General features: G+C 45.4%; 1 protein-coding gene and 1 pseudogene across 1 annotated transcript; both read left to right on the top strand.

The window, feature by feature from the left end:
• The first annotated feature begins 420 nt into the window (after positions 1-420).
• On the top strand, positions 421-4579 carry LOC135275339 (putative POM121-like protein 1-like). Its single transcript, XM_064376811.1, is given in 8 exon segments — positions 421-507; positions 595-756; positions 1494-1670; positions 1750-1996; positions 2586-2647; positions 2649-3782; positions 3960-4256; positions 4514-4579. Coding segments are annotated over 8 exon segments (2232 nt in total).
• A 109-nt stretch (positions 4580-4688) lies between these two features.
• Positions 4689-23672, top strand: LOC105705180 (uridine-cytidine kinase 2-like; annotated as a pseudogene).
• The last annotated feature ends 673 nt before the right edge of the window (positions 23673-24345 follow it).

The following is a 24345-nucleotide window of genomic DNA, read 5'->3' as shown; positions in this document are numbered from 1 at the left end:
CCCACAAGCAGCGATTCTCCGCGCTCAGCTCTTCCAGCTGCCGCTCCAGCTCGTCGACGCTCTGGCGCTGGGTGTGGACAAGGCTCTGCTGGTTCTTTTTGGTTCTATTTCTTTTTTATTTTGACGGAGTCTCGTTCTGTTGCCAGGCTGGAGTGCAATGGCACGACCTCAGCTCACTGTAACCTCTGCGTCCCAGGTTCAAGCGATTCTTCTGACTCAGCCTCCCGAGTAGCTGAGACTACAGGCGCGTGCCACCACTACCAGGTAATTTTTGTATTTTCAGTAGAGACGGGGTTTCATCGTGTTGGCCAGGATGGTCTCGATCTCTTGACCTCGTGATCCACCCACCTAGGTCTCCCAAAGTGTTGGGATTACAGGCGTGAGTCACAGCGCTCGGTGAGGCTCTGCTGGTTCTGCACGATGGCCCTGAGCTCCTTGAGGTGGAGCCCGGCGCACCAGATTCTCCGGCAGCCTCTCCAAGGCGCCCACCCGCCGCCTGTGCCCTGCGTGCGCCTGGGCGGGTGACGGGGAGCGTGAGGGAGCGGGATCCTGGCAGCCCAGCGTTCGGCTAGCTTCCTTCCTCCCCGGACCTAGCTTCCCTCCCGCCGCTGGCGCCGCGTCACGGCCACCCTGACCTTCACACACCCACCGCGGGGCGGTGCCATGACCCAGGGCAGCCCCTCCTGTCTTGGCGTTCAGAGGAGGCTCTTACTCGCCGGGTATAGAGAAGAGGGAGAAAGCGAGCAAGACGTTCGGGTGTGGGAGGGAAGCAGCATAAATGCAGGGAACTGTAGAAGGATGGTGAATCTGACTGGCGAGACGCAAAAGTGAGTGAGTGAGTGAGTGAGTGAGTGAGTGAGTGAAAAGGAAGCAGCGATACTGGGAAGGTGCGGTTGGGCCGGTAGGAGAAGAGAAGCAGATAAGAAAGAAAGAGAAGGGGAGAGGCTGGCAGAGAGGAAGCAGAAAAAGTGAAGGTGAGGCAAAGGGAGAGAGAAATGTGCTGGAGGAGAGGAAGGTGTGAGACCCTGAAGTGGCGAATTCTTTTCCCTGGCCCAGCCCTTCCAGAGGTTGGGGTCCATCTAGAGACCTGTTGGGGTCCATCTAGAGACCTGTTTGATGAATCTCAAAAATATTTAGGCGGGACGTGGTGGGGGTCATACCTGCAATCCCAACACTTTTGGAGGCAGAAACAGAAAGGTTGCTCGAGTTCAGGAGTCCGAGACCAGCCTCGGCAATAAGATGAAACCCCGGCTCTACAAAAAAATACAAAACATTGGCCGGGCGTGGTCCCCACACTTGTAGTCTGAGCTATCTGGTCGACTGTGCGCCCCTCTCCGCCCGCCTCGGTTGTCCCCCGCCCCCCATTGCCAGCAGGTGCCTCGCGCGTGTACATAGACCCCTCTTCCGCTCCTGCCAGCAGGTGCCTTTTGCGCATACCTCGCCGCCCTGATCCCTTAACGTCCCGGGTCCTTTGTGCTCGCCTCTCTCTCCAGTACCTATTTCGCGCGCCCGGCCCGGACCCCCATTTTCCTGCCCTTGCCAGCAAGTGCCTTGTGCGCGTGTCTTGCCACGCCAATCCGTTAAGATTCCGAGCCCTTTATGCTCGCCTCTCCCTCCAGTACCTAGTGCGCGCACCGCTCCCTACCCCGCCCCCGATCCCGCAGTTGCCAGTAGGTGCCTTGTGCCCGTACCTTGCCGCGCCGATCCGTTAAGGTCCCAGGTCCTTAGTGCGCGCGCCTCTCCCTACAGTACCTCATGCGCGCGCCACCCCTTCCGTTGCCATCAGGTGCCTTGCGCGCGAACCTTGCCGGCCAAACCGTTAAGGTCTGGCGTCCTTTGTGTGCGCGCCTCTCCTTCCAGTACCTATCAGGCACCCTCTCTACCCCCGCGCCCTCCCCCGCCACCATTGCCCGCAGGTGCCTCGCACTCATATTGTGTCCGCCGACTCCGCATTGCCAGCGGGTGCCTGGCGCGCATACCTTGTCCCGGGAATCCTGTAAGGTCGCACCTCCGGTGCGGATCTGTCACCTGCAGATCACTGATTGTGACTCTCATCTGTCGATGTCACAACCGCTCAGATTTGAATGATGCGTTTCCTGGCAACAGGAGAATGTTCTCTTAGCCTTCGGCCGAGTTGGCAGCAGACAAGAGGACGCTCAGAGCCCAGCTCTCGAGAGTTCAAGGGTCTGAAAATACCCCACTGCTCCCAGGAGCGGTTACCTGGACACTCTGTGCCCCTTATCCCTGTCCCGGTCCCGTCCCGGGGCCGAGGACCGGCCAGTAGGACTCAGGTGCCTTGAGCCTGCTGCCCGCATCCCTCAGTTCATTTTCCTTGTGGGACCTCTCCGTTGCTCCTGCCCCTGGACGGAGTGGCAAGCCATCCTACGAGTACCCAGACACACGGAATCAGCCTGGTGTCGAAAGAACTCCAAGGTTTTCTGTATCCTACAAGCCCTGTGTTCCGTTCCGGCGATCCTGCCTTCAATTTGAGGCACAGGTACCGCAGCAAGCCAGTGCTGTGTGCTCGCAATAGCAGAATGTCCTGCAGCTCAGCGAGTGCACTGAGCCTAAGGACTCTTAGTGAGGCACTGGAGCAGGTAGTCACCGTTTCGGGGCCCACAACACCCAGCTGTGCCCCACGTTCCTATCCAGAGAAGATCATGTCGAGGGCCCTCAAGGTGAGTGGGACAGGGATGCCTGTGCAGGACAAGGACCCCAGAGCCCAAGAGAAGCCTGATGATCAGAAAGGGGGCCCTGAGGGCACCAGGGATGCACGGTCTGCATTTAGGCCGCTGCGGGACAATGGAGGCCTCTCTCCCTTCGTGCCCAGGCCTGGGCCCCTGCACAGAGACCTCCATACCCAGAGGTCAGAAATCCCATCTGATAAGAAATACCAGCCCTCCGGGATGAGCTGCTGTACCCAACGAAATGCCATCTCCAGCTCCTACAGCTCCACGGGAGGCTTCCCGTGGCTAAAGAGGAGGAAGGGGCCAGCCTCATCCCACTGCCAGCTGCCCCTCACTTCTTCAAAGACAGTGAGTGAGGTCAGCCCTCCGGCTGTCTCTCGGGGTCAGACCCAGTGTGAAAAGGCGGCAGATTCAGCACCTGGGGAGAAACCGGCCCCCAGGAGTGGCTCCCAGACATCTCAGGCCTCTAGGCCTCCTAGACGAAAGTTCCCTCTGCTGCCACGCAGGCAAGGGGAGCCTCTGATGCTGTCACCTCCCTTACAGCTGGGGTTCCGGGTCACTGCTGAAGACCTGGACCTGGAGAAAAAGGTGGCGTTGCTGTGCATTGACAGTGCACTGCGGGGTGAGGCCAAGGGCATCTTTGAGTGCAGAGCCTCACTGCTTTCCCACGCTTTGGCCTCACCTGCAACAGGGACGTCTTCTTTGCCTTCTGTCCCTAAAGCACCCAGCAGGGATGCACAGCAGGAGAGATGCAAGTCCCAAGACCGCCGGGACCCCGTGGCCCTCCTACCATCTGCTGCAGGGTCCCCCTCTAGACCTCCTGTGTCTGGGAGGAAGCGCAAGTCAGCAGGCCCCTTGGTCTCCTCCTCAGACCCCCTTCCTGCCACCTCTGCACACTCCCGGGACTCAGCCCAGGTCACCTCGCTGATTCCTGCCCGCTTCCCAGCTGCAAGCAGCACCTTGAAGCGGGCTCGTCCATCTTCAGATCTAGCTGCTTCAGCTGCAGCCCAGGCCTCATCTTCTGCTCCAAGACAGCCAGCCCAGGGCCCCAGCACAGCCTCAGGAAAGGACACCACCACCCTGGCCGGACAGAGGGTCAGTGGTCCCAGCCCAGGACTGAAACTTCCCGTTACCGCTGCAGCCACCACCCAGCCCAAACCTGTGGTCCTTCATGGGCAGCAGCAGGGAACCCGCGGCTTGAAGCGGGCTCGTTCATCTTCAGATCTAGCTGCTTCAGCTGCAGCCCAGGCCTCATCTTCTGCTCCAAGACAGCCAGCCCAGGGCCCCAGCACAGCCTCCGGAAAGGACACCACCACCCTGGCCGGACAGAGGGTCAGTGGTCCCAGCCCAGGACTGAAACTTCCCATTACCGCTGCAGCCACCACCCAGCCCAAACCTGTGGTCCTTCATGGACAGCAGCAGGGAACCCGCGGCTTGAAGCGGGCTCGTTCATCTTCAGATCTAGCTGCTTCAGCTGCAGCCCAGGCCTCATCTTCTGCTCCAAGACAGCCAGCCCAGGGCCCCAGCACAGCCTCCGGAAAGGACACCACCACCCTGGCCGGACAGAGGGTCAGTGGTCCCAGCCCAGGACTGAAACTTCCCATTACCGCGGCAGCCACCACCCAGCCCAAACCTGTGGTCCTTCATGGGCAGCAGCAGGGAACCCGCGGCTTGAAGCGGGCTCGTTCATCTTCAGATCTAGCTGCTTCAGCTGCAGCCCAGGCCTCATCTTCTGCTCCAGGACAGCCAGCCCAGGGCCCCACAGCACACTCAGCTGCAGGGGTTTCCTTACCCACCACTTCCACCTCGAGCCCCCCCGCCAAAAGAAAGTCGGCCCGGGCTGCAGGCCCGGCTGGGACCCTACCTCACCCAACTTCTACCTCTCCCCGTGATGCACATGCTGCCTTCTCACGCTGTGGCTTGGCCAAAGCTAGGCGGCTCCGCTAAACACTTGGAAGCAGGACCCTGGCCCCCTCGAGGTTGGTGGTTTCTGTAACATAAATGGGGCTGCAGCAGCACAGTGGCAAAGAGAAAGGCCCTGAGAACCACAAGGCAATGCAACGTGAGGGGGCCTGAAAATGAGGCCCCCCACCAAAGGCAGAGCACCCCCATGGTGACTAGGGGACCCAGTACCAGGAGCAACTCTGTTGGGTGGCGCTTTTGTCTTTACTTTCCATCATATCCCTGGGGGACCATTTTAAGAGACACCCCAAATTGCAAGGCGGAGACCCAGTGCCACTGCAAACAAGGCAGGCTTCAGGTGCAAGTCTGGGCCAGCCTCTGACCCTAGCAACCCCACTTCCCACGTGAGCATAGCAAGGAGGCCTTTAAGGTTATTTATTATTTAATCCTAAACCCATCTCTATAATGTTCGTTTATTGGTTTGAGACAGCAGTTGCTGAATCAGATGAAGAAAATAAGCTTTTATTTTTTGTTGAAAGTGCTTATCAGGAAACACTTAAAGAAACCCATTATAAAATGCAAACCTTGACTGAACCCTCAGCTGGGTAAATAAAAAAGTAGTTACACCTGTAAAAACAACCTTGGGGAAATTTGAATATGAAGTAGTTATCCCACTTTTGTGGAATTGTTGTTAATTTTTCTTAGGTGTGGTGATAGTACTGTGGTTTTGATGGAGAAGTCCTTGTTCTTAGGAGATGCATGCTAAAGTACTTGGAGGTAAAGTGTCACTATGTCTGAAACTTAATTCCAAATGATTCAGCAAACAGAAAATGCAGATATCCAACTCACAGCTTATATCCAAAGTGTATGCAGCAAAAATGGACAAATTTGAGGAAAGATACAGAAAATTCAATAATTAGAGTCAGAAACTTTATTGCACCAATTTCAATAATGGGTAGCACAATCAGACAGAAGATTAACAAGGGAATAAAAGACTTGAACAATATTATTTGTGTATTGTCGCATAGTTTGTGAAAACTCAACCTAACAGACATCTGTAGAACCCTTTATCAACAATACAATACACATCCTTCTCAAGCACATCTGGATTATTCTCTAGCACAAAACATGTACTAGGCCATAAAACAAGCCAAAACACATTTAAAACGATTAACATCCTTTGAATTATAGTCTCTGGCCATGATGGAATGAAATTAGAAATCAGAAATTAGAAAACAGAAGGAAATTTGGAAAATTCACAAATATGTAGAAATTAAACAACATACTCCTAAATCATGAGTGAGTCAAATCTCAAGGAAAACTAGAAAATACTTTGAGATGAATGAACACAAAAATGCAACATACTAAAATTTATGGAATGCAGCACAGAATGCTTAGAGGAGAATTTATAGCTGTAAAATACCTGTATGAAAAAAGAAATAGAATCTCAAAACAATAACATAACCTTCTACTTATACCTAGAAAAAAATTCACAGTTAACAACATATTCAATGACTAAACATTGAAATAATTCTCCTTAAGATCAGAAACAAGTCAAGGATGTCTGCTCTTGACACTTTTATTCAATATTGTACTGGAGGTTCTAGTTAGGGAAATTAAGCAAGAAAAAGGAATAAAAGGCATCCAAATTGGAAAGAAAGAAGTGAAAATGTCTCTATTCACAGTGACATAATCTTAAATATAGAAAATCCTAAGGTATCCTCTCCCACCACTGCCACACACATGTGCAAATTATTAAACTAGGAAATGAATTCAGCAAGGATGTAGATATAAGATCAATATATAAAAAAACTTTATTTCGATACCCTAGCAGCATCCAACAATAAAAAAAAGAAAATAACTTCATTTATAACGACACCAAGTAGAACACCTATTTAGGAAGAAATTTAACAAAGGTAGTATAAATGTTGTACATTGAAAAACTACAAAACATAATTGAAAGAAATCAAAGATCTAAATAAATGAAAAGACATCTTGTGCTCATGGATTGGAAGGCTTAGTATTGTTAAGATGGCAACATTCCACAGATACACAGTTTCAAAATAGTCTCTATAAAAATTCCAGCAGCCTTTTTTGCAGAAATTGGCAAGCTGATCTTCAAATTCATATGGAAATTTCAAGAGACCCAGAATAGCTAAAACAATCTTGAAGAGGGGGAATAAATTTGGAGGACTCATGCACACCAATTTCAAAACCTACTACCGGGCAACAGTAATCAAGATAGTATGTTACTAGTATAAGGATAGATGTATACACCAGAAGTGAGAATCTAGAAATAGACTCTTACATATTTGATCAATTGACAAGAGTGTCCAAATAATTCAATAGGGAAAGAATAACATTTTCAACAAATGGTGCTAGGACAACTGGATATTCACTTGCAGATGTGCGAGGTTGGACTCTTCACAACATATACAAAAATTAACCCCAAAAAATTGGCTTATGCAAAGTATTCACGACTAGGACATCAAAAGCACTAGGACATCAAAATAGACAAATGGGACTTAGTTGAACTAAAAAGCTTCTGCACAGCAAAATAAATAATTGACCAGGCGTGATGGTCCAGTACTTTGGGAGGCTAAGGTGGGCAAACAACTTGAGGTCAGGAGTTCAAGACCAGCCTGAACAACATGGCAGAACTCTGTCTCTACTAAAAATGCAAAAATTAGCTGGGTGTGGTGGCAGAAGCCTGTAATTCCAGCTACTTGGGAGGCTGAGGCACGAGAATCACTTGAACCTGGGAGGTGAAGGTTGTAGTGAGCCTAGATCATGCCACTGCACTCCAGCCTAGGTGACAGAGAGCCTCTGTCTCCAAAAAAAAAAATCCACAGAATGAACAGACAATCTGCAGAATGTGAATGTGAATAAATATTTGCAAACCACACATCCGACAAGGGACTAATATCCAGAATTTACTAGGAACTGAAACAACTCAATAACAACAACAAAAGATCCTCTCACAAATAACCTCATTACAAAGTGGTCCAAAGGGGCAAGCATAACCATGGCAACCCTGAGCTGGTTGTGAGAAGCTCCAGGCCCCTTGCTGGTATATGAAATATCAAATTTCAAGCACAACAAGTCACAAATCCAGGATCTGATTGAGATATAGTATCCACTGCATGTGTACAGCCTTTTGAGGTACTAGAAAAAAATTGCAATTACTGTAGAATTACAGATCCTGAACTTCTGGCCATGAGCATAGCAGCAGCTCCATCCAAAGCTCCCTTATCTACTCCAGTGGTGGGAAAACATTACTGCAACTAATTTAGAAAAGCTGCTGACCTGCTACAGTGAGCTCCCTCACTGCTGCCTTCCACTTTGCCACACCTGCCACTCTCAGGCACTTCAGCTGCTCAGAAACCCCAAAAGTCATCTCTCAATATTGTTAGTTTCAGAACATCCATACCCAACATCAATCCAGCAGAGCCAAAAGTAACAAGTGGAGTTGAGGTGGTAGATAAATTTGCATACATGGCTAAATGAGGGAGAAGACAATAAAATTTGAGCTGATTTCATGAGTACATTTGGAATACATTAACATGGATCCCAGGAGGTTATCATTGACCAATATGTAAGCATCATAAAATACTTTAAAATGACTACGTACAAGAACATAAAACGAAACACCACATGTTCTCACTCGTAAGTGGCAGTTAAACAATGAGAACACATGGACACAGGGAGGGGAACATCACACACTGGGGCTGGTTGGGGGGCTAGGGGAGGGATAGCATTAGGAGAAATACCTAATGTAGATGACAGAGTGATGGATGCAGCAAACAACCATGGCACATATATACTTGTGTAACAAACCTGCATGTTTGCACATGTACCCCAGAACTTATAATAAAAAAAGACTCCGTAATAAAAATTTAATACATTTCCCTCTTCACTATAGTTTTATTTCATAAGGGGTGGATTTTCTTGGGAATTTAGTTTGCCAGGAGATTTAGAGCTATTTCAATTGTCAGGTAACATGACTTTGTAGACTTTTTTTTTTAAATAGAGAATAGTGAAATACAAGTCACCTGGGTGAATATAATTGAGGCTATCAGGAGTTTTGATGACTAAAGAGAATATTTGTTAAATTCAGTTTTATTCTTTTTGCTCATGTGTAAAAATTTTAAAACATGCTTTAATTGATTCTTTATTTAAATTTATGTTTTTAAAAAGACTTTCATTGGTCAAGCATCCTGCAAATATATATCAAAGGCTCTCTATTTGCAGAGAAATACATATACATGAAGGCACAAAGCATGGAACATAGTATTGCCCACAAAGGTGGCAACCTACTTGAATAAATAATAGTGTGCACTTTAAACAGTTAAGAAACAGTACCAACATGAAATACTATAAAATTGCACTTAGAGGGGGAGGATGGATGAAAATTGCTGTTGTCAATAATTATCTAATATGTGGAAAGTGTACTGGGAAAACCAGGAGCTTTGAAGACAGGACTAGGCTGGAATATGAATTCAGTTAATTTCTAGCTGTGTGATATTGGGTAATGTACTTAACCTCTCTGAGCCTTAGTTTCCTCATCTCTAAAATAAAGTTAATAACACATAATTCACAAAGTAGTGTAAAAATTAAACCAGATAATATATGTGAAGAATATAGCATAGTACCTGGCATGGAGCAGGAATTCAGTAAATGTTAGTTTCCCTTTCCCTTTACTATGGGAGATTATGGGATATCAAAGAAAATGGCCCTACAGTCCACAAACTTACAGTCTAATTAGGAAGATGAGACAATGCCTCTAGAGATGAAAAATACATATGTCCATATGAAAAATACATACAGTGTATTGAATTATCATGTGTACCCCAAAATATGTACCTCTGTTATGTATCAACAGAAAAATAAAATTTAAAAAATGAAAATGCATAAGGCAATAGTGAAAAGTGGCAACTAAGCAGGCAATAGGTTCCATAGGACTCAGAAGGAGAGAGGATTTTAAACGGATATGATAAAAGGAGATTTTCCAGGATGTGATGGAATTTGGGTGGCATATACATAGAGATAAAGAGTGTTTTCTCTTTCTCTTATATGGTTATATTCACCACACTTCTGACACCAGATGTGTGGAGGTTGCCCCCCAGTACCAATTCTCCAGCAGCACAGTCTCTGGTGGACCAGGTGGGGATCCTCTAATCAATTCAATTCTGACACTATCTACCTGGCTAGATGGTTGAGTCCGCAGATTAAAGATTCGGTTCCAGAAGACTATCCGCCCCCACATCAGATGCCAGTGGCAAGTACAGATAGTGAGTGACCTGTGTTTTGACTTGATATATAAATCCCACAACCTCTATGTTGTGTTCAATTAATTTGTTAGAGCAGTTCGCAGAACTCAGGGAAATACTTATGTTTAACAATTTAAAGCATATTGCAAAAGATACAGAGGAACAGCCAGATGGAAGAGATGCATAGGGCGAGGTAGGGGGAAGGGTTGTAGAGCTTCCACACCCTCTCAGGTGTCGCTGCCCTCCGGGGACCTTTATGAGTTCAGCTATCTGGAAGCTCTCCAAATATTGCCTTTTTGGGCTTTTATGGAGGCTTCATTAGACGGGCATTTTTGATTATATCATTGGCCATTGGTGATCAACTCAACCTTCAGCTACTCTGGCCTCCCTAGAGGTTGAAGGGTGAGACTGAAAGTTTCAACCCTCTGATCACATGGTTGGTTTCCCTAACCTGCCACAGCAATGCACTTGACTTTTCTGAATACTCTTAAAATGCATGATGATTTGCTCAAAGATTTATCCTGTACCTAGCTGTCTCCAAAGATGTCGGAAGAACCTCACAAACGCCTATGGAAAGAAAAATTATCTTAAAATAATTTTGAATAGAAATTTCCAAGTTCCCTATTATCCTATGGATATTTATAAAAAATAAAGCTTTAGTCGTCTGTGGGGCTTAATACCTAGGGGATGGGTTGATAGGTGCAGCAAACCACCATGGCACACGTTTACCTATTCAAAAACCTTTATGTCCTGCACATGTATTCCAGAAATTAAAATAAAATAAACTTTTTAAATCGTTAGTAGTCAAGAAAGACCTTTGAATATCCTCAAATGGTTTGTCACGTTGGGGGCAAAATCAATTGTACCTTACTCAGTAACTCCTGTAGGAGGGGCTTAGTTGTTATTTGTTTATGACTTCACACAAAGTTAATACATTATTTTAAAATGGAAATATTTAATAATAATAACATTTATTTCATATAGTTACTGTATGGATCAAATGAAATGAAACACATAAAGAATTTAGCAGAGTGCCAAGCACATAATAAACATTCATTAAATGTTAGTAATCATTATTATTATCAAAATAGGTTAGTCTTTATTATCATAGCTATCACAAGATGGGATTTACACATTCCTGCTAAGATAGTCCCATAATGAAAATAAGACCACATTTTACTTTGATCATGATTTACATGATAGTTAAAAATTTATCCTACAAATCTTTTTTGAGTGCCTCCTTTGTTGCTAAAGTGGGCACAGAGTATCCAAGGATAAATAAGACCTGTTTCTTGCCCTCCAGAATCTTGCAGTCAATTGGGAGACACTTACAGAGATATAATTGAAATCCAGAAGAATAAACATTGTAGCAGAATGCAGAGGAGAGAACAATTAAATCAGTTTAAGAGGTTCGAAGGAAGAGAAAAGGTGATTATTTAATTGATCCTTATTATGAGAATGAAATTGTGTCAGAAAATGGAAAGGCATTTTTGGGCTGGGTAAATACTGCGGAAGAATTGTGTAAAACTTGTGTCAGAAAAGAAAGGGCATTTCAGCCTGGGTAAATATCATATGTAGAGAAGTTAAAGTGTAAAAAATGTGCTCTATTAGGGCACAAGTATACCTCTGATTTTTGTTTTTGTTATTTTGGTATTTAGAGCCTTAGTTGTATCGTTGGAAATACATGTGACAGATAGGGAATGCATGGATTATGAGGGAGTTCAAATGAATGATACAGTTTAAAAATTGGTGTTTTGGAAATTGTGGTAAGGACAGTTGACATGAGATCTACTCTCTTAACAGATTTTTATGTGTACAATGTGCTATTGTTAACTACAGGCACAATTTGTCCAGCATTTATCTAGAAGTTATTCATCCTATAGAACTGAAAATTTACACCCATTGGTTGGCAACTCCCCATTTTCCCCTTTCCCTGGCCTCAGATACCACCATTCTACTCACTATTTCTATGAGTTTGACTTTTTAGATACCTCATATAAGTGGAACCATGCAGCACTTATCTGTCCTTCTGTGACTGCCTAATTTCACTTAGTGTAATGTCCTCCAGGTTTATTCATGTTGTCACATATGGCAGGAGTTCCTTCTTTTTGAGGCTAAATAATATTCCATTGTGTGTGTGTGTGTGTGTGTGTGTGTGTGTGTGTGTGTGTGTGTATACCATATTTTCTTTATCCATTCACCTATCAATGGACATGTAGGTTGTTTTCATATCTGGCTATTTTGAGTAACCCTTCAGTGAATAAGGAGGTGTAGATACCTGTTTAAAATCCTGTTTTCTATTCTTTCAAATATATATCAAGAGTGGGATCTTGTTGTAATTCTAGAATTTGAGTTCATATTGAATGGAAAGAATAAGTTTTAAAATGAAAGAGTTATTGGATTAGATCTGTGTTTTCAAAAGAAACATGGTGGGCAGTATAGAGGATAGGTTGGAGGTAGGCAAGATAGAAAACAGGAAGACCATTCAGGGTGTGCTTTTAATAGACTAATCAGGAAAGGATGATAATCTAAACCATAGAAGTAAGAGTAGTAACAAAGAGCAAGGGATGTTGACTAATTAGGAATAAGAGACAAGGGAAAATACTTCAGGGGAACTCACAGCATCCTAACTGAGCAGTAGTGAAATGGTGCTATCATAGATCAGAGATGCTAGAAGAAAATATGATTTAAGAGAAAATATGTTATTAGACAGGCATGGCCAATTACTGTAACAGACAATCTGAAAAGTTCAATGGCTTAACAAAGTAGAATTATGTCTTACTTGTTTAAGTCCAATTAGTAAAGAAGGAATATTCAGCTCCACACAGTCATGAGAGACCCAGGCATCTTCCACCTACAGTCCAGCCATGCCTTAGAGCCACACATTTCTGTTGGATTCTTAACATCCAGCAAGCAACATGGAAGTAGAGAATGGAAGGTAAATGTAAATTTTGGTGGCCAGACACAGAAATGATGTACATAACTTCTATCAACACTTTATTACCCAAACCATCACCTGGCCACACCTAATTTTGCAAGGAAGGCTGGGAAATGGACATAACCAGGAAAAAGAAGAAAAAAATGATTTGTTAAAAAAAATAATAATAAATTTGGTTTTTGACATAGGGTATCTAAGGGAAGAATTCCAGAAAGCAAGTGAACCTCTGGAAATTAAAGAAATAGAAAAAGCAGATAACGAAAGGGAATTCTCTATATAGTCTCGCCCAAGTCTGAATGACTTTGTTTTTCTTAAAATGTGAAGTAGAAATACTAGCTCTCACTATTGCCCAGTACTACAGAAACCAAACTAAGACATTTCTAAGTTTCTTAGTGTGAGACACAAACTTGCCTGTACAAACCTAAAGAATGGACTTAGGAAGCCAGAGAACAGCGAAAGTGAGAATTTTAATGAGAACAGTGAAAGTGAGACTTTTTAAATGAGAACAGTGAAAGTGAGACTTTTAATGAGAACAGCGAAAGTGAGACTTTTAATGGTTTTACAAGATTGGGTGTTTGATAGGCAGACACACCCAGTGTGGTTTTAACAAGCAATTTGTCCCCTACTGCCCAGGTCCCTTCCCCTGTTCCTTATAGGATGAGTACTATAAGGTTACAATTTTCCCAGCCTATTGACTGTTGGGTAGGGTCTTCAGATGTTTTTCTAGGGTTGTTTTGCTGCATTTTGTTGCAGGCTACAATGTATTACAATCCTAGTTAGTTTCGGGGCTCTTGATTACCTGACTTATGACCTAAGTAGCTGGGGAGGCTGATAAGTACAGACAAAGCAAGCTATTTGCAAACTAGTAAACTTTTATTTTAGGATAAACTTTTTTGGTTTGGGCGAGGGCAACTACAGTCAACAAGCAGGCTTTGGCTATCCAAGCAACAGCCTAGTATATCCTGTTTTTTGTTTTTTTTTTCTGTAGTTTTCTGACCTAAGCTGATTGAAGGCACTTTGTCTTGGAAATGAAACATTGTATACATTATTTCCTTCAATTCCCTCCTCTTTTTCTTTTTACCCCTACTGGCCCCATTTCCACATTTATTTTTGTGTCCTTTGGTTCTTAAATTTATTAGGCACTCCTCTAGGGACATCTATTGAGTTAATATAGATGTTGGGATTACAAGAATTTGTTAGATTTCTCCAACTTTGGTGGGCATGTGAATTTTCAGGGATTTTATGGAATACCAAGGTGAATGGAATGGCCAATTGAACTAAGGCACAAGTCCCAATCCAGTTTTATGGTAACAGGTCAAGGAAGTTCTTCTTCCCACAATACCACCAGACATTAGCCTCAGCTCCCTTAGTAGCTGGGACTACAGGCACGTGCCACCATGCTCAGCTAACTTTTGTATTTTTCTGTTAAGGGGATTTGCAACCTAGTCTCGAACTCCTAGGCTCAAGCAATCCTGCCCTGGCCTCCCAAAGTGCTGGGATTAGAGGCATGAGCCCCTACACCCAGCCTATATCAATTTAAAAACAAAGCAAAACAAAACAAAAAACCTCCATGAAATGGCTTAGTCTGGTGCCTAGTATATAGTAGACGTTCAGTTACAAGTAGCTGTTATCTATATTTTGGCTTCAATTGACTTATCAATTGCTCACTACTGCCAATTGGATCCCATGATGTATTTAATGCAATTTATTTCTTCATTCAGTAATTTATTTCTTAAGTCCTTTTTATTTTGTTTTGTTTTTCAAGAAACAGCATCTTGCTCTGTTGCCCAGGCTGGAGGGCAGTGGTACAATCAAAACCCACTGCCATTTTGAACTCCTGGGCTCAAGCAATCCTCCCACTTCAGCTTCCCAAGTAGCTGGGACTACAGGTGCATGCCACTACACCCAGCTAATTTAAAAAAAAAAAAAAAAAAAAAATTGTACAGGTAGAGTCTCACTGTGTTCCCAGGCTGGTCTTGAGCTCCTAGCCTCAGGCAGTCAGTCCTCCTGCCTCATCCTCCCAAAATGCTGGGATTACAAGCATCCACTGCACCTGGCCCCTTAAGTGCTTTTTATGTTCTAGAAATTATGCTAGATCTTAAATTTACAGAGAACACTATAACACTTATGCTCCAAAGGTTGGTGGGGAAGATAAACATAGAAAAAACTCAGTAATGAAGTGCAGTGCTATCAGTGCTCTCTATAGAAAGCAACAGAGAAGGCGACTCAAAGGAGTTGCGTGTGAACTGAACTTCAAAAGTGAATTTGGAGACAAACAAGAAGCTGGACCTCGTAGGCAGAGGGACAACATGTATGAAGGCATTGAAGAACAGAATGTTTGGGGAAATGCAAGTGCAGGAGACAGAGCTATGTAATATAAGACATAAGAAATGGAGTGAAATTTCATTTAATACAATTATGCAAACCTGTTAAATATTCCAAGACACTTTGAATCAATTGAAAATGTTCGGGTTTACTTAAAACTAGAGAAAAACAACTTAAAAATCTGAAATATTTTGTGATATAAAGTCATGCATGAAAAATAATTTGAAATGCAAACTCATTTCTTAAAAATTAGGGGCAAGGGGGTCAGGGTGTGGTGGCTCACGTCAGTAATTTAGTAATCTCAACACTTTGGGAGGCCGAGGCTTGCTAGAGCCCAGGAGGTCCACGCCTGTCTGGGCAACATGGCAAAAACCCATCTACAAAAACTATAGAAGTTAGCTGGGTGTGGTGGTGCACATCTGTAATCCCAGCTACTTGGGAGACTGAGGTAGGAGGATCACTTGAACCTGGGGCGTTGAGGCTGTAGTGAGCCATGTTTGCACCTCTGCTACAAAACAAGACTCTGTCTCAAAGCAGGCGAGGGGGTAAGAAGTATCATGAAATAATAAATATATGAAATGTTTATTTCCTGGTAAATCTTTGTATTTCAGATCAAGCTAAGGCACAATCACTTAATTCTAGGATTTATTGCAGTATCTGCAGGAACAAATCAAAGGATAGTGCAAAAGATCTTTGAAAAGCACCATCATTATCATTTGCTCTGCATTTTAAACTTTGTCTTTTAACCATATATACGAGTAACTTGGTAATAAGTCACCTTTTTATCCATATAACTTGGGCGATTTTTCACAACATAAAATAGCCTCTGGCTATGTTATTTTTGGTCCAGTCTTACGATTCTCACTGCCTCTCCACCCACACCACATTAGTTGGGCTACTAAGACTTACTGTAATATTTGCAACATAGCAGATTGCACTATCATCACTCACTGTATCTAGGAACAGAAGGAAAAAGATGGCTGCTGTCCTCATCCAGAAGAGAAATTCAGGGTCTAAGCTAAAGGGAGACATTGAGAAGAAAGAGGAAGGGACAGATTTGCAAATCATTTAGGAGTAGAATGGTCATCGTATCTTTGTGATGGATGAGATGTGAGTTAGGGAAGAGTTAAGGAGGTGGGAAGATCACTTGAGCCCAGGAGTTTGAGTTTGAGTTTGAGACCAACCTGGGTAACACAGTGAGAACTTGTCTCAACAACAAAATTAGGCAGGCATAATGTCTCGTGCCTGTAGTCCTAGCTACTCAGGAGGCCAAGGAGGGAAGACTCCTTGAGTCCAGGACTTTGAAGTTGCAGTGAGTTATGATCGTGCCACTGAACATCAGCCTGGGCAACAGAGTGAGACTGTATCTCAAAGGAAAAAAAAGGGATAATTCTCTAACTTCACAGTTTCTGGCTTGAAGTGCCACGTGTCCAGTGACACCATTAAGTGAGCTTCAATGTATAGGAGAAGCAGCCTGTTTCTAGTAAATTTGGGAATAGAGATCTGGAAGATAAGTTAGTACTAAAGATTTGGAATTCTAAGATATAGAAGGTAATTGGATGTGGATGAGATCCGAGATGAAAAGCATACAGAAAAAGAAGAGAAGAGAGTCAAAGAGGAGAAACCTTAATAGTAAGAGGAGGGGTAGCCAGTAAGAAAGGAACGGTCTGAATAACAAGAACCTAGTGTTCTGCAAAATCAAACACCGCATGTTCTCACTCATAGGCGGGTGTTGAACAATGGGAACACATGGACACAGGGAGGGGAGCATCACACACTGGGGCCTGTTGGGGGGAAATAGGGGAGGGACAGCCGGGGGTGGGAGGCTGGGGAGGGATAGCATGGGGAGAAATGCCACATATAGGTGAAGGGGAGGAAGGCAGCAAATCACACTGCCACGTGTGCACCTATGCAACAATCTTCCATGTTCTTCATATGTACCCCAAAACCTAAAATGCAATTAAGAAAAAAAAGAACATAGTGTTCTGGAAACTCAGGGACTGAGAACTTCAAGAAGTCAGTGGTTGGAAGCATTGTCAAATGCTCTAGAAGAATCATGTAAATTAGAATTGAGGTTTGGGATTTAGCAGCAGGTGAATTTAGAGCAATTTCATTGAAGTAGAGATGAAAGTTGGCTTACATTAGGTTGAGGGATGAGGCCAGAAGGAAAATGGGAAATAGCTTCAGAGTTGATAAAGCCAAAAAGAGGAGTTTTGATAGTTTTCGGCTGGGGAAGACTTAATCATATTTGCAGGCTAAAAGGGAAAAGCCAGAGGAAGGAACTGAAGACAGAACAGTGAGAGGGGTTGCTAGGTAAGAGGCTGGGGGAGAATGAGCGCTGGTACTGGTGGGTGCAGGAGGAGCATATGAGTTAGCATAAAAACTCTAAAGGGGTAACTACCCTGTTTTCACAGAGGAAATAAAGTCAAGTCCTCCACTGAAAGCGAGATAGGGCGCTGATGTGACGGGGAGCTTGAGGAGAAGAGCGAACCTTGGAAAGATTGAAGGGAGCTGGCAGGGGACGAATGATAGCGTTGTCAGGAGTAGTCTTGATGAAGGATTTATTGAGTTGAACTGCCTGCCAGGGAAAAAGTGTCTAGGATCGCAGCAAGTCAGTCTGCTTCACCTGCCCTTCTAACTCCCTAAGTAGGTAAGGGCACAGAGGCAAACAGAGCTAGAATAGGCAGAGCAGCAGGAAAAAGGCAGGTGAAGAGATAGAGCTGGAAGGAGGGTTTGGCTGCGAAGTGAAGGGAGGCCTTGCAAAGAAAACGTTTTGGAAGGGCGTTTTAAATGTCTCGACGGGGCTCACACCTTTCGCAGCGACCTCGGGCGGCGGCGGCGGCGGGGCCCGGGAGGGGCGGAGGCTGGGGCCAGACGCCTCGCCGCCTCCGCCTCGGCGAATAGCAGCGCGCTGCCCGCCCGGATTGGAGCAGCAGCATCACGCTGACCTCTGCCTGGGATGTAAACCGGGCCGGCCGCTGCGGGCAAAGGAAGGCTCTTGGCTCCTCTGGGAAACCCAGCCCCATCACCGGGCTCTGAGCTGCTCACAGGCGACACGGGCGCGGGCGGGGAGCGTGCGTCCGTTCGCACAGGCAGCAGGAGGAGGGGCGGCGCGAACCACTGCCGGGGATAGCGAGCAGACCCTGCAGAACCACCAGCAGCCCAACGGCGGCGAGCCCTTCCTCATCGGCGTCAGCGGGGGACGGCCAGCGGCAAGTCTTCCGTGTGTGCTAAGACCGGGCAGCTCCTGGGGCAGAACGAGGTGGACTATCGCCAGAAGCAAGTGGTCATCCTGAGTCAGGATAGCTTCCACCGTGTCCTCACCTCGGAGCAGAAGGCCAAAGTCCTGAAAGGCCAGTTCAACTTTGACCACCCGGATGCCTTTGACAATGAACTCATTCTTGACAATGAACTCATTCTCAAAACACTCAAAGAAATCACTGAAGGGAAAACAATCCAGATCCCTGTGTATGACTTTGTCTCCCATTCCCGGAAGGAGGAGACAGTTACTGTCTATCCCGCAGACGTGGTGCTCTTTGAAGGGATCCTGGCCTTCTACTCCCAGGAGGTACGAGACCTGTTCCAGATGAAGCTTTTTGTGGATACAGTTGCGGACACCCGGCTCTCCCGCAGAGTATGAAGGGACATCAGCGAGAGAGGCAGGGACCTGGAGCAGATTTTATCTCATACATTACGTTCGTCAAGCCTGCCTTTGAGAAATTCTGCTTGCCATCAAAGACGTATGCCGATGTGATCATCCCTAGAGGTGCAGATAATCTAGTGGCCATCAACCTCATCGTGCAGCACATCCAGGACATCCTGAACGGAGGGCCCTCCAAACGGCAGACCAATGGCTGTCTCAACGGCTACACCCCTTCACGCAAGAGGCAGGCATCGGAGTCCAGCAGCAGGCCGCATTGGCCCATCTCCATCGGACCCCGGCCCCTATCTCCAGGAGACAGAGGAGGGTCAGGAGGCACTGCTCGTCTGTACATACTGTTTCCTATGACATTACTGTATTTAAGAAAACACCATGGAGATGAAATGCCTTTGATTTTTTTTTTTTTCTTTTTGTACTTTGGAACGACGAAATGAAACAGAACTTGACCCTGAGCTTAAATAACAAAACTGTGCCAACTACTACTGGTGATGCCTAATTATGAATCCAACGTGTAACCAGTTATAAATACATACATATATATATATATATGGATCTATTTTTCTGTAAATGTACAAATACTATAAAGCTGTTTGCCATAAGTATTTTCAGGAGGGTCTGTACTTGAGTGTTTTAGGACTGGAGCTGGAATTCCGCCAAGGGGAAACTTGCCTGTTGTGTCCCAGGGCGGGCAGGCTCGGGCATCTGTGAGAGACAGGGAGGGTGGCTTAGGTCCCATTGCTCCCCGTGGAGCTCAATGGGAATGGGTTTGGAAACCCTTGATCGCCTCCTCTGTTACATACCACTCTTAGAGCTGGAGCTTAGTGCTATGTCAATGAGAGATACGCTTGTCTATTTTTTTTTTTTATTTGAGTTGAAATTAGGTAAAACCTCAACTCAAAAATCAAACTCAGGGAAGAGGCCCACTGAGGAGAACAAGTCTTCTGCATTTCCTTTTTGCCCTGTTCCCACCCTCTTGCCTCTGGCTGTTTGGTAGCGTGGTGACTCCTTCTCACCATCCTGCTTCTCTGTCTCTCCCAGAAGCCAGAGCTGCCTCTTTTCCTTCCCTGGAAGAGATTTTATGGGATCGCTTCCTGATAGAAGATGAGAAGGAAGGGGCAGAATTGTGCGTGCTGTCATATCTGAAAAATCACTGGTTCTTTCAGCCTCCCAGGGACGTAACTGATCTGACTCTGTGGGCTTTTTTCCTGTATTGTGGAATACAGAGTGGCCCACTGCAGGCTGGGCTTGGGTGAGGGCTTCTGGTAACTGACACTGGCAGCAGCTCCTCACGGGGTGGCAGGGGAGCTCTGTCAGTGGACGGGTAGTAGTTTCTGTTTCCTGGAAGTTTGCAGTGAAGTGAGGAGAGTAACTTTGATCAGCGATTCTCACTAGCAGCATCATGGCCAGGAGGATTTACTTATTTGCAATACCGCCTAGTGGCTGTGGTAGCTGCAGAGGATAAAAGGGGCTTGGAAAAGCAATTTTTAAAAAGTATTTAAAAGGACAGTATTTAAATCATAGGTACCTAAGTTGGAGTCTGAGGTTGAAATATTTGGGCTCTGGGAGCCTGCTTGGTTTGTATGTAACTTCCCCTGCTAACCTCCTGTACTTTCCTTGACTTAGCAACCTTGACCTGCACTAGCCCCCACAGCTATTGGAGGGAAGTAGCCTCTTGCAGGGAAATATTTTCCGCTACCCTGGAATCTCCTATATGCCTGTTAAACATTCCAGGGCCAAGAACTGGGCAGGCTGAGGAGCAGCTAGGAAGGTGGGTTCTGGCGTTCAGGACTGCTTCCTGAAGGGACTGCCTGCACTTCTCTACCACCCTTGCCCTTTACACTGCTCAGGGTGGGCTGGGGGAAGCATTCAGACAAAACAAGGAAGGGAACTGGCTGGCAGAGGCATAAGTGGATGCATCCGGAGCTCAGTCCCCTTTCATCTTTTGTCTCTGGGCCTTCTGCCGCCCCTCCTCGTACCAGGGACTGGCCTTCCAGTCAACTTTGCTGTGGTCTTAGAGGCAGGGAGTGCCTACCCAGTCCTGCCGCAGGAGCAGGGTGAGTAGCTAAATACAGACTTAGGCTTTCCCCCACCCCCCTTTTAAGATGCTTGCGCCTCTCCCTTTTCTTTTTACCACCCTACCTTAATTGTTAGTGGTTACAAAATGACCACACATTATGTACTTTGCTGTAAATAAAGATGAAACAAAAAGGAAAAAATAAAATAAAATAAAATAAATGTCTCTATGTGAAAACATTGCTTTATGAGCTTAAGCTGTGAAATAGTCCACTCCTGCTAGATGAGAATGTTCACATCCTAAGTGAATGCAGGCACCTATGTAGTTGCCTGTGGAGTCAGCTTGTCACTGAGAAACCCACCATCCTTGCCAGAACAGCCTTCTGGAAACTCGACCTCCAAGTAGCAGCTATGATCGTTTGTGTTTGCAGATCTTAGCTCTCTCTTTGCCTCTTCAGTTGCCTGGCCTCTTTTTTCCAAGCTGAGCCAGCCACTCCATTTTTTAAAAAATTAAGGCTGGGCACAGTGGCTCTTGTCTGTAATCCCAGCACTTTGAGAGGTCAAGGCGGGAGGATCACCTGAGGCCAGGAGTTTGAGATCAGCCTAGGGACATAGTGGGACTCCACCTTTACAAAAAGTAGAAAAAACTATCTGGGTATTGTGGTGCACGCCTACGGCCTCAGCTACTTGGGAGGCTGAGGCAGGGGGATCGCTTGAGCCCAGGAGGTTGAAGCTGCAGTGAGCTATGATCAGGCTACTGCACTCTAGCCAGGGCTACAGAGTGAAATCCCATCTCTTAAAAAAAAAATTTAATTAATTAATTAATTAAATAACTTGTGTTGACACATGAAAAGAATAGACTCATATATATATGATTCATTATAATAGATACATCTTGAGATGTTCTGCTAAACAAATTTTTTTTTTCAGTTTGGACAAATATTTATTTTCTTCTCCTTGACGATTCAGCTCATCTTTCTATTTTTTTAGATAATTGTAGATTCACATGCAGTGCTAAGAAATAGTACAATGATCTTCTGCACATTTTGCCCAGTTTACCCCCAATCAGTGACTCACTCCTTTTTTACTAGTCTGCAGCTAGTGAGTCCTGGTAATTCTAGACTGGACCACAATGTTTGTGATTAGCCTTGTGTTGCCTTGTGACATTTTCCTCCCCTTTGGCTCACAGTTGTCACATCCTCAGAGTTTAACAACAGCAGTGCTGATTTTAAATGAACAATTTCAATATTGCTTACGTTGACTCTTCCAGAGTCTCTTAATTGGCAACCTTGCCTTGGCATTTGGGAAGGATAATTAATATTAAATAGAGGGATCCAAATTAGGAATAAGCATAAGTAGCATTGTCATGCACATTTTTGTAAGATTTCATTTGGCCCAAAGCTCAGTAATCAGTGCAGATTGAACCGGTGTGCCTGAGGGTTTTTTTACTTAAATTAGAGGTGGAGAAATAGTATTCCTCATGCTAGCTCATCTCTTGTGTCACTCCCCAGGCTGGGCCAGCACCTGATAAACTTCTGTGGAAAATAGCTGTGTTCTCTGTGTGCAGACAGGTTCTCTTGCTTGTTTCATGTCAAAGCAATGAACTCCTTTCCCAAAAAAATGACCTTAGGAAACTCTTCTTTCTCTACGTGTTCTCTGCTCATTTCCTGAAGCCGGACTCTTTTGTCCTCATCTTTGAGATTCAATATTTCTTCCCTTACATTTTTTTTTTTTTTTTTTTGAGATGGAGTTTCACTCTTGTTGCCCAGGCTGGAGTGCAAAGGCACAATCTCGGCTCACTGCTACCTCTGCCTCCTGGGTTCAGGCAATTCTCCTGCCTCAGCCTCCTGAGTAGCTGGGATTACAGGTGCCCGCCACCACGCCTGGCTAATTTTGTATTTTTAGTAGAAATGTGGTTTCTCCGTGTTGGTCAGGCTGGTTTCAAACTCCCAGTCTCAAGTGATCTGCTCACCTGGGCCTCCCAAAGTGCTGGAATTACAGGCATGAGCCATCACACCCAGCCCCCACTTTTATTTCTTTATTGATTTTAAAACTTTACATAGAGATGGAGTCTCACTGTATTTACCAGGCTGGTCTCAAATTCCTGGCCTCTAGTGATTTTGCTGCCTCAACCTCCCAAAGTGCTGGGATTGCAGGCATGAGCCATGGCACCAGGCCAGATTCTATATTTCGCCTTGAGTCAGTCGGACTCACCTCTCTCCTATCTGGGTGCTTCCCACCCAGTCTCCTGCCTTTGCCTTCTGAGTGTTGATCATGAGCCGGCTGCCTGCCCATCCATGCACTGGCACTGCCTCTGGCTCTCCCTGCTTCTTAGGTTGCTGTCCTAGTCTGACTTCTGTGCCTGCTGCACTTGCCTGCTCCTGGCCTCTGATTCTGCTTCTGCTTGTCCCATCAGTTTTGGTGTTTCCAGGAGTTCGACTCTGGGCTCTTTTCACAAGGCACCCATATCCTCTCCTGAGGTGTTGGCATTCCTCTCCATGATGCTACCTGTGACTCTCCTCTACAGTGAGAATGCTGTGGGGTTTCCTTTCCTATAGGTCTCTAAAGGCTGGAGAAATCTCCCTTGAGAATAGTGTGGCATTTAAAGGAAAACCTTCCTGAAAGCAATATACTCATCTTAGAAAGCTGACATAACACTGGGATCTGAAAATGCAGAGCAAAGGACATCTGACCTAGATTACAAAAATAATTCAGAGACTGATGTGAAGTCTCTGAGGTCACTTTCTACATTCTCTGAAGGAAAACTCAGAGTGTGAAATATCTCCTGTAAACACCTGGATAACACCTGGAATGCTACAATGCAAGGCTTTACCAGGCACATCTCCCACTGGCCTGCTCTGGCAGTCCTCTTTTGAGGGTAAGATGCCTGGCTGAAGAGCAGAATCCTCATCAAGGGAGAAGAATCTTTGTTATGTATTTAATTTTTGATATAGGGTCTCACTCCGTCACCCAGGCTGGAGTGCAGTACAGATCACTGCTCACTGCAGACTCTACCTTCTGGGGTCAAGCAACCAGCCCACCTCAGCCTCCCAAAGTGTTGGGATTACAGGCATGAGCTCAATGCCCTGGAGCATCTAAAATATTCTTCTGCCTTGGCAGGATGCAGTGGCTCATGTCTGTAGCCCTAGCACTTTGGGAGGCTGAAGTGGGAAAATTGCATGAGCCCAGGAGTTTGAGACCAGCCTGGGCAACATAGCAAGACCCCATTTCTACAAAAAATTAAAGTTAAAAAAATATAACCGAGGACCAGGCACAGTGGCTCACATCTGTAATTTCAGCATTTTGGGAGGCCAAGGCAGGCAAATCACTTGAGGCCAGGAGTTTGAGACCAACCTGGCCAACATGACAAAATACCATTTCTACCAAAAATACAAAGATCAGCCAGGTGTGGTGATGCACACCTGTAGTCTCAGCTACTTGGGAGGCTGAGGCACGAGAGTTGCTTGAACCCAGAAGGCAGAGGTTGCAGTGAGCCAAGATTGCACCACTGCACTCCAGCCTGGGTGACAGAGCAAGACCCCGTCTCGA

The sequence above is a fragment of the Aotus nancymaae genome, unplaced genomic scaffold (genome assembly GCF_030222135.1).
Source record: "Aotus nancymaae isolate 86718 unplaced genomic scaffold, 86718_ANA_hifiasm-v0.15.2.pri h1tg000016l, whole genome shotgun sequence".
Lineage (NCBI taxonomy): Eukaryota > Metazoa > Chordata > Mammalia > Primates > Aotidae > Aotus > Aotus nancymaae.
This window is presented reverse-complemented; position numbering and strand designations above follow the sequence as displayed.